Source organism: Octopus bimaculoides, chromosome 5 (assembly GCF_046866305.1).
Source record: "Octopus bimaculoides isolate indiv1 chromosome 5, ASM4686630v1, whole genome shotgun sequence".
Classification (NCBI taxonomy): domain Eukaryota; kingdom Metazoa; phylum Mollusca; class Cephalopoda; order Octopoda; family Octopodidae; genus Octopus; species Octopus bimaculoides.
Window position 1 is genome coordinate 27,468,676 of NC_142932.1, and position 9,547 is coordinate 27,478,222.

General features: G+C 35.6%; 1 protein-coding gene across 1 annotated transcript in view; it reads right to left on the reverse strand.

Moving 5' to 3' along the window:
- Positions 1-262: 262 nt before the first annotated feature.
- Positions 263-9,547, reverse strand: part of LOC106868933 (ubiquitin-ribosomal protein eL40 fusion protein) — a 9,563-nt gene continuing 278 nt past the window's right edge. The window contains exons 2-5 of the mRNA XM_014914406.3: positions 6,098-6,208; positions 3,523-3,609; positions 2,012-2,114; positions 263-407 (exon numbers count right to left, since the gene is read on the reverse strand). Coding sequence (XP_014769892.1) covers positions 314-407; positions 2,012-2,114; positions 3,523-3,609; positions 6,098-6,200 — 387 coding nt within the window. The 5' untranslated portion in view covers positions 6,201-6,208 and the 3' untranslated portion in view covers positions 263-313. The remainder of the gene's footprint in view (positions 408-2,011; positions 2,115-3,522; positions 3,610-6,097; positions 6,209-9,547) is intronic.

Sequence of the window (9,547 nt, forward strand, 5' to 3'; positions counted from 1 at the left end):
ATAATGTGACTAAGAAAGCATTAAATTTGACAGAATGTGAATGCTAAAGGGTTAAAAAATAACTATCTTGCGTGTAGTTTCTGAAATTCAGTTATTTATGGTATGCCCTCCAGTCCCAAAGCCCTGTTTTCCCTTCTGACTAAAATACTCTGAGAAAGAATCTTCAAATACATAATTTACATAAACATTTATCACACTTAGAGTCCTGCAATAAACAATAAATCCGAAACTCAAGTAGACAAATAGAAAAACAAAGGCCAAGTAGATACTTAAACGTTTATTCAATTGAACATCACAATAAAATATGTAATGTTTACTTTAGCTTCTTCTTGGGCCGCAGATTATTACTATGGCCACATTTCCTTTTACGGCAGTTGGTAGCACGTGGGTGAAGGCGAGCATAGCACCTGAAAGAACAGTAAAAGAAGATATTAATTTACTGGAACATAGTGAGAAAGAAAGAGTCAATAGTATTACATTGTTGTAACAGATTATTAAAAGTAACAAGCAAATCTCTTAAATCATACCCTCTAATAAACAATATATTTTGCAGTCCAAACAATCAGTAGTGATCAAGACTGCAATATCTTTGATTAATTTTCCTTAACTGTAATACAAAGAGTATTACTAGAGTTGAATCTTTATATAGAAGTGAAAAACAGGGATCTCGATAAAAATTAAACCCGGCTCAGGGATTTAGTCAGTCATTCAGAATCTAACCACAAATACATTTTTCGCTAATTAAGAGGACCCATCAAGCCAAGTGAAATCATAGTCGCAGCTGATGCTGGTGCCATGTAAACTGGCACTCATGCCAATGGCAAGTAGAGAGCACCCTTTTGAGCATTGGGCCTCACAGAGGCAATGACGAAGGACTAAGACCTTTGGCATTGTTGTGCTTGAGAAGAACAACCATTACACTATCAGAGTGGTTGGCATCAAGAAGGGCATCCAGCCACAGAAACCATGTCCAATCAGACTGGAGTCTGGTGCAGCCTTCCAGCCCGAGACAAAGCATCCAACCCATGCCAGCATGGACAACGGACGTTTAAATGATGATGACAACATACTAGCATATAAGACATTTGTCGAGGAAAAGTAATTCTGTGCATGTAAATACAATGCTGTGACAGTATATTTGAACAAAGTATGAAACCGTAAATTTATCACATAAACTACATTACATGAGTACTGTATTTCAATTCTCTGCATCAGATCAACTGCATAATTATTTCTACTTTGATCAAGAGAATTGTTATACAGTACGTAAAACATACATAGTGGCTATGATGTTTCATGTTACCACAATAGGTCATCAGGGAGGTGTACCATACTACTTTGTCATTAATGCATTACAAATAGCTGAGAAACTGATGAAAATTACATTCTTCTCATCATTCTAGAATTTCATTTACATTATCAAAAACCATTTAACTCTTTAGCATTCATGAGTACCTTCAAATGTAATGTTATTGATTCACATTATTCTGAATTAATCATAGCTACAAGATCTTGAAGTGCTAGTTTATTCTTCGAATGACATTTTGAATACAAAACAGACAGAATATTTGGGATGGATATAGACGATTTAAATGCTAAAAAGTTAATGGTAGCACTCATTAATCCTTTAGCATCTAAACTGACCATGTGGCTGAAATATTCTGCCTGTTTTACAGTCAGAACCAGCCTTTTAGAAAGTACCATATAATGTTCTATAAATGCTAAAGGGCTAAATAATGTACAACATATCAAGTGTGGATTATGTATACCAGGTAAGGAGGTACGAGATATGATCTCTCCATATAACTGCCAACATGCCATAAGCAATTATTGGTAAGTTAGTGCTAGCAGATGGATATTTTGGCTTCTTTTTAATACTCTACTTATAGTTACATTAAATGCAGGGCAATTTTTTTTTTATACATGTAAAAATACAAAAGCACAGCCTATATGCTGGCAAATACAGTAATTAATTCCAATCTAAAAACAAACAGTAACAGGTTGTACTTACTTTCGGCAGATCATCTTCTCACAGTTGTATTTTGAAGCAAGCATACGTAAACTGGGTTCAATGATACCACCAGGAAGGCGGAGTAGCAAATGGAGAGTACTTCCTGCAACACAACAATGAATAAATAAATATTAATTCAGAAATAATTCACAAGCAAAGTATAAACATTCTTACAGCAAATATGTAATAGGTGCCGGTAGCACGTGAGAAACATTCTAGGAAGATCGATGCCAGTGCCGCTGGACTGGTTTCTGTGCAGGTGGCACATGGAAGCACATACTACACTCTCGGAGTGGTTGGCATTAGGAAGGGCGTCCAGCTGTAGAAACTCTAGCAAATCAGATTGGAGCCTGGTGTAGCCATCTGGTTCGCCAATCCTCAGTCAAATCGTCCAACCCATGCTAGTATGGAAGGGTTAGGGTTAGGTTGAGAAATTAGAGAAACCCAGGTGCTGACTGGTGCTCTAAGTTATCAATCATGGAAAGATGAAAAGCTCAGATGATCTCAGCCAGATCAAATATCACTCTTACACCTAATGCCCTAACAATTCTGTCATTTGGTTTTCCATGGTGGCAAAGGTTATAGAAGACTCTTTTCAACAGCTGGATGACTTCGCTGTCATGAATTGTCAATTGTTTTGATGGCTATTTTCCATTCAACTTGCCTGCACATGTCAAAACTGCAGTATCAACCATTTCTTTTTCTGGAGAGTTTCAATATCTTGCTTAGACACAGACAATAAATATGTACATGACATGCAGCCTAGTAGTTTCCATCAATCAACTCCTATTACAAGCCATCATCCAACTGTAGGCTTGCTACAGAAGAAAACACTTGCCCGAAATGTCACATGTTAATACAAATGACAATAGTTTTAAATTGTTGCCACCTATAAAGATTCCAAATTCCATATTAATGAACATTAACCCTAATATAAAACCTATATATCATAGTACAACTCTTTTCTGACCATTTTTTTCAAAAGCAATAAAATCTGTAAGTTTCTTTGATGATGGTAACCTAGTCGGAAACAAATTAAGTAATATCTAACAACCAAACATAAAATATTTCATGTACAAATGTCTCACCAGAGGTAAAATCTGGATGACTCCCAAGAGGGGAACAAATGGATGAACTATTCTAGAATGGGGAAAAGTGGACACTGAATAAATCACCTAGCTTTGCAACAGAAAAATAAGTCCAGGTTTGTAATTTCGTATGTCAAGATAAAGCTTACATTACTAATATTGTATAAAAGTCACAGGACAGCAATCAATCTTATTTCATTCTGTTAATGTATCAATTTGATTCGCAAGTGAATATGAACAGAGATCCATACTATCACCCACTCATTCAAAGAACTGTGCAGTGGGATCAAACCTGGAACATCATTGCAAAGAAAACAACACAACTGTCTGAGACAGTGTAAAAATGTTATGCTAACAACTTTTCACCAAAAGACACGAAAACATTTTGAATGCTAAAGAACATGCAAATGCCAAAGATCTTACCTGTAGCAACACCATATTCACTCAGCCTAGCAGTTTCGTCCAGCTGTTTGCCCGAGTACACAAGTCGTTGCAGGCTCTGGGGGATTCCTGAAAGACAATTTGCATAATTAAAAATTTAAACATTAACCTGTTTATTGTATATGACTTAGCTAAGATTCAATTATGAACAGAAAATATATTTAAAAAAATCCGTGCATACATAAATCCATGAATAAGTTTCAAATTCACCCTTATCAATGTAACCAACACAGACATGACAACGTCAACTTTGAAACAAATTGGCAAAAGAAGAGGACTCTACCAATACTCCAACATAAGCACAAGAGGATGAGTGGTTCTTATGATATGCTGGAAATCAATTAACGAGGTGCAAGCACTTTTCAAGTTAAAGATTACATTGTCCATATCAGTCACTATATCAATGTTCAGACAGGATTTGTTGAGACAGAAAAATGCCTTTTCTCTCACTAATTTCCAATCAAAATTGCAAACAAGACCGCTTGACAAGGAGACAGAAACACAATGTAATATAAATACAATGGGCTTCTTTACAGTTTCTATTTACCACATAAACCCACAGATTTGTTAATTACTTTTTACTAACAGTTTGAAACTTCGTATACTGGTGGAATGTCTCACACAGAACACAGTTTATTTTGAACAAAATTTGGTATTTTAGAAGTTATTTTATGTTGTCGTATTTGGATAATTTCAACCAATCAACGATGTGTATTCGGTTGAAGAAAGCTGCTGCTGTTTGCGATAGTACCAGAAGAGGAACAACTTCCGGGTCATCTCCACTGTTCTATTTTAATCATTACTGCTTGTGTTGCCTATTTTTTTGATTCTCGCGTCAGAGTAACCAGTAAACATCGAAGAATCAACACCAAGAAGCAAGAAATATTATTTACATATATTTATTGTTTGCCTGACATCAGTGTTATATTTGCACATAAAGTGCACCAGTGTTTAAAAGACTTACAGAGCTATGAGTCTCCAGCTAGCTTCTTTGCCGTTCATGTATATGTAGTTTCAAAATGCCTTACGAATAGAACAGTGGTGACATTTAGAAGAGATGACCCAGAAGTTGTTATTTTTCGATTACTATCGCAAACAGCAGTAGCCTTCTTCAACCGAATACATATCACTGATTGGCTGAAATTACCCAAATACAACAACTTTACACGAAATAACTTCTAAAATACCAAATTTTGTCAAAAATGTTCTAAGTAAACCGTGCTCTGTGTGAGAATTACATTATTTACATTTGACAGATATTTGCCCTCATTTTGGTAACATTTCAGCTGATATACCTTCCAGCCTTCGGGCATATGGCATAGTGGTTAAGAGTGCAGGCTACTAACCCCAAGATTCCGAGTTAAATTCCAGGCAGCGACTTGAATAATAACATTGAAAAATACCATAGGAATGAGAACCCAGGTTCGAAATTTCCCCAAGACACCTCAGCAACAAACAAGATGGCAAATATCTGTCAAATGTAAATAATGTACATAATTCCTTATCCCTTAAATAGAACTGTATTAAAAAGAATTAATTAAAAAATCTGTGAGCCAAATTGAACAGATCCGACCCAGGACTATAGGAAGTACTTCACCCTTTCCCTACCACATTTCTGTAGAAATGCTCTTTGAAACATGCGTTCTCAGGCAGGTTGACAACAAAAAGATTAATTAAGGTGCTGTGTAGTGGGACTGAAACCAAAACCATATGGTTACGAAACAACCATCAGAAATGAAGTTATTAAACGTACTAGTTGGAGCATGGCAAATATGTATTGTAGTCATTACAGCCGAGTACTTTTATATACCAGCAGACGCTGGGTTGTGCTCGTAGAAGTATGAATGGGAAATCCAGAACACAAACTATACAAAGGATGTTAACAAATTGGGTAACATTTAAAATTGTGAGAGTGGACAGATATTATATATTTAAGAAACAGAAAATCACCAATAAACCTACAAAATAAAGGCAAAATAATAGCAATATGGCTGAGAGCAGAACTTATACAACTATAAGGACTTGAGTTAATTCAAATAATGAGCATCTGAGAAAAATAAACTAGGTTAGTTTAAGATGTAAAGGATTTTACAAAAGCATGAGACAAAACTCTCCATGAATGTACTCTATCAGACTAGTAAATGTAGGCACACTGTGTCATAGCTGTAACTCTGCTTTTATGGAAAATTAAGTGAATTTTTATATAAATATACACAAGCCAAAAACATTTAATACATATTTGCTGTAGTAGTTTTCTTATGCTTAGCTACTCTATTTCTGTTTCCCTTACAAAATTCTGATTTTACCATGCCAGACGTTAGCACCCTCAACCCATTCCTTCCTCTTCATCTAGATGGTTTCTACATGTAATTACCCAAATTTTGCTAACACTAATCACAATTTATCCCTTTCACACTCTACAACTGCCAATCCGACATAACCACATTCTTATGCGTGAAGCAATAACATAACTACTTTTTATTTCCTTCAATTACTATCAAAACCAGAACAGAAAAGGTTTGATGGAAGGAGGAGGAGAAATGCATAAAATACTTACCTTCCCTGGCTGTAATTGAATCCATCACATCCATTGTGGTGGTGGATGAATGCATGTCAAGGGCCAGGGTCTTCCCGGCCAAATTCGATACAAAGAGTTGCATTTTCGTATCTGAAATGAGAAGCCAACAACACTATCACTATGTCTGCATAATACAGTGAAACAGACACTTCTCCACATCAACTGTGATGAAGACCCACTCCATACATAATCTGCAACGCAAATTCCCAAACCCAGATTATCAAAGTTAGCAAAATCTGAAGAAAAATGAATTTTTGTAAACTTTTAGCACCATAAGGTATTAGAGAATCCAGATTATATATTCCACTGACTTACCCAGCAGTCTTACATCTAAGCATTAATACCTCTATTTTTAATCTCAGATGTAATACATATATTCCCATTACTGAGCAATTTGCTATAGATGTCAGACCCTATCTATAGAAAGAGCCACAGCTTTACTTTTCAATTAGTTTACTTCCCACCATCATCATCCTCAGGTCTGCTCACCATGCTGGGATGGATGGGATGATTTGATAGTTGACCAGCTTGGGAGTTGCCAGGGTTCCATTTGTATGTTTTGGGATGGTTTTTACAGCTGCATGACCCTTTCCAATGGCAACCACTTTACAGAGCATACTTGATACTTTAACGTGACACAAGACAAAGATCTCTCAGCTAAGGGATGTATGCATAGACAGCCGTGATTTTATTTAGCTTGGTATGTCTTCTCCAGCACAGCAAACCAGTCCCTTATGTCATCTGTGAGGCCCAACATCAGATCTTTTCTCACCACTTCATCTTATGTCTCCGTGGATCTACCCTTTTACATGTCCCCCCCCCCTTCTAACTTCTAAGAATTAAATTTGATTCACAGCTACAATTACTATCTATCTACATGTACCTCAGAAAAATCATTCAAGCGAGGTCATTGCCAGTGCTGCTGGACTGGCTCCTGTGCAGGTGGCACACAAAAAACACCATTTTGAGTGTGGCCGTTGCCAGTACGGCGTGACTGGCCCTCGTGCCGGTGACACGTAAAAGCACACACTACACTCTCGGAGTGGTTGGCATTAGGAAGGGCATCCAGCTGTAGAAACTCTGCCAGACCAAATTGGAGCCTGGTGCAGCCATCCGGTTCACCCGTCCTCAGTCAAATTGTCCAACCCAAGCTAGCATGGAAAGCGAACGTTAAACAATGATGACTACTGGACAAAGAGAAACCTTGCTCAGTGTGACAAGAAATGCTGGTGTTGGTGTACATGATACTTTAAATACTAAAATACAAAGTCTTGTTTTTAAAGAGCTTATGTTGAAATTCAACTTTTCTAGCATTATAAGCTATGTAAGCATAGCTTAATTTTTAATTCCTTTTCACTATTAAAGGTTTATCAACACTTCATACTAAATCAAAATTTCAACTCATTCAAAGTACATACACTGGACAAAATTGATCAATGCAAATTTCAAATGTTGCAATGGGGAAAAGTTACTTAGAATAACCATTAACTTCAACATACATTACAAGAATAATACATTCCATGAGTAAAGTTAACCCAGTTGACACCAATCTGCCTGCGATGATCCAGATTCTATGATACTAAATTCCTGTTTTAAATCAACTAATTTAAAAACATCAAAATTTCATGTTAAATTTTTTATGTACCAAATATTGCTTTATTATTATTTTTACAATTTATTGAAGCATGGGAACAGTAATGTTTTGTGGGTTTCAACATCATTCCAGAAAAGATTGACATTTTATGCAACACTTATTGAATAGGATTCCTGACATCTACTTTTAGCATGATATACAGAACTAGGTTCAAATGTATAATTGTTTGAATTGATCCAAGAATAAAACACCTTTCTGGCAACATTTGAAAGTTGAATCCAATCTCTCACTAGACTTTGAACCCCTAAATATTTCACATCACTTATATAATAGTAAAAGATTTTCTTATCCCCTTAAACCTACAAAAATTCGAAATTACATCCCTACCCCACGAATCTAGCTGTTTCAGACACGTGATTTACACAAAAATGGTAAATTGTTCTTCAACTCATAGCAGAGAGTAAAAACAAATCACTGCATTGTATAGAATTGTGCACAAGGCCAGCAATTTTTCAGGGGAAGGGGAAAGTCGGTTAAATGTCACAAGAAAGGCAAAGTTGATCAGCAAAAATGCTTAGCATTTTGTCCTATTCTGCGAGCTGTCCGGACATTTTTGTACGAGGAAAATGGTTATCAATGACACCGGCTTCCTATATGCTATCTCTTAAATTAGCGCACATGACTACGAAAGTAAAAAATTTAATATCCACGTCCCATCTACCACCTATATAGAATATAAATGGGAAACGTAATATAGGAGAAAAACGATATATACTAATTATAAACGACCTTGACCTACAGACTAAGTTACTTATAACCAACCAACATCCAATTGTTTAAAACAGTATTAAGGCTTGGCATTTTATTTCTTTATCCATTCAAATATACCTTCGATCATCAATAAATTATTTCAGCACCAAGGATGTACACGCCCAGAGTTCGGAGATCAGAGCTCTTACGGAGTATAAAAGGGCTAATAAACGGTATTCTTAGAAATAGCACGAAAGAATACCCATCCGGTACCGAATAAACAGAACATATGAACTTAAGGTGTATTCAACACAGGTCGTTATTGTAAACGTTTAACATATCCCTATAAGTTTTGCAAACAACAAATGACATTCATATTTAACATTTTTAATACCAAACCGTCTAAAATAGTCCTTGCTCTTGCAATACAAACTTCATATCTTGGAGAGATCTAAGTTGTAGCGACACAGCACAATACGTCAATTTACTCTCCATTAGCAGCTTAAATAATGACAAGCCTATCTTACTACATTCTCTAATATTTTCAAAATTAATTGAAGCTTAATTTAAATCCATATACATAATAGATATCTCGACAAGCACCAATACACGAAATTCTCTGCCCTTGAGTCACTCTTGGACTTCTGCCGATAATCATAAATATGTGTGTGCGCGTATATATACGTGTGTGTATATATATATATACGTGTGTATGTATATATATATATATACGTGTGTATGTATATATATATATATATATATACGTGTGTATGTATATATATATATATATGAGAGAGAGATGATATATATGAACATACATATTAGAGTTCTATTTTCCTGATCGTATCACAAAAACTAGTATATGCATGTATATAAATACAACACACTATCTATCTAGCTGAATAGAGAGGAAAAGACAGCAGCTTAGTAAAAAGATTACTACCAATTAATGCTAGCATTTTTAAATAGTTTTACAAATAATAAAATGGTTCAACGACATATTAAGAGACTGAGAGTCTACACGTGGTAGAAGCACGGCAAAGTACAACGACACAATTATACACAAAAAAAGACTTACACACTGA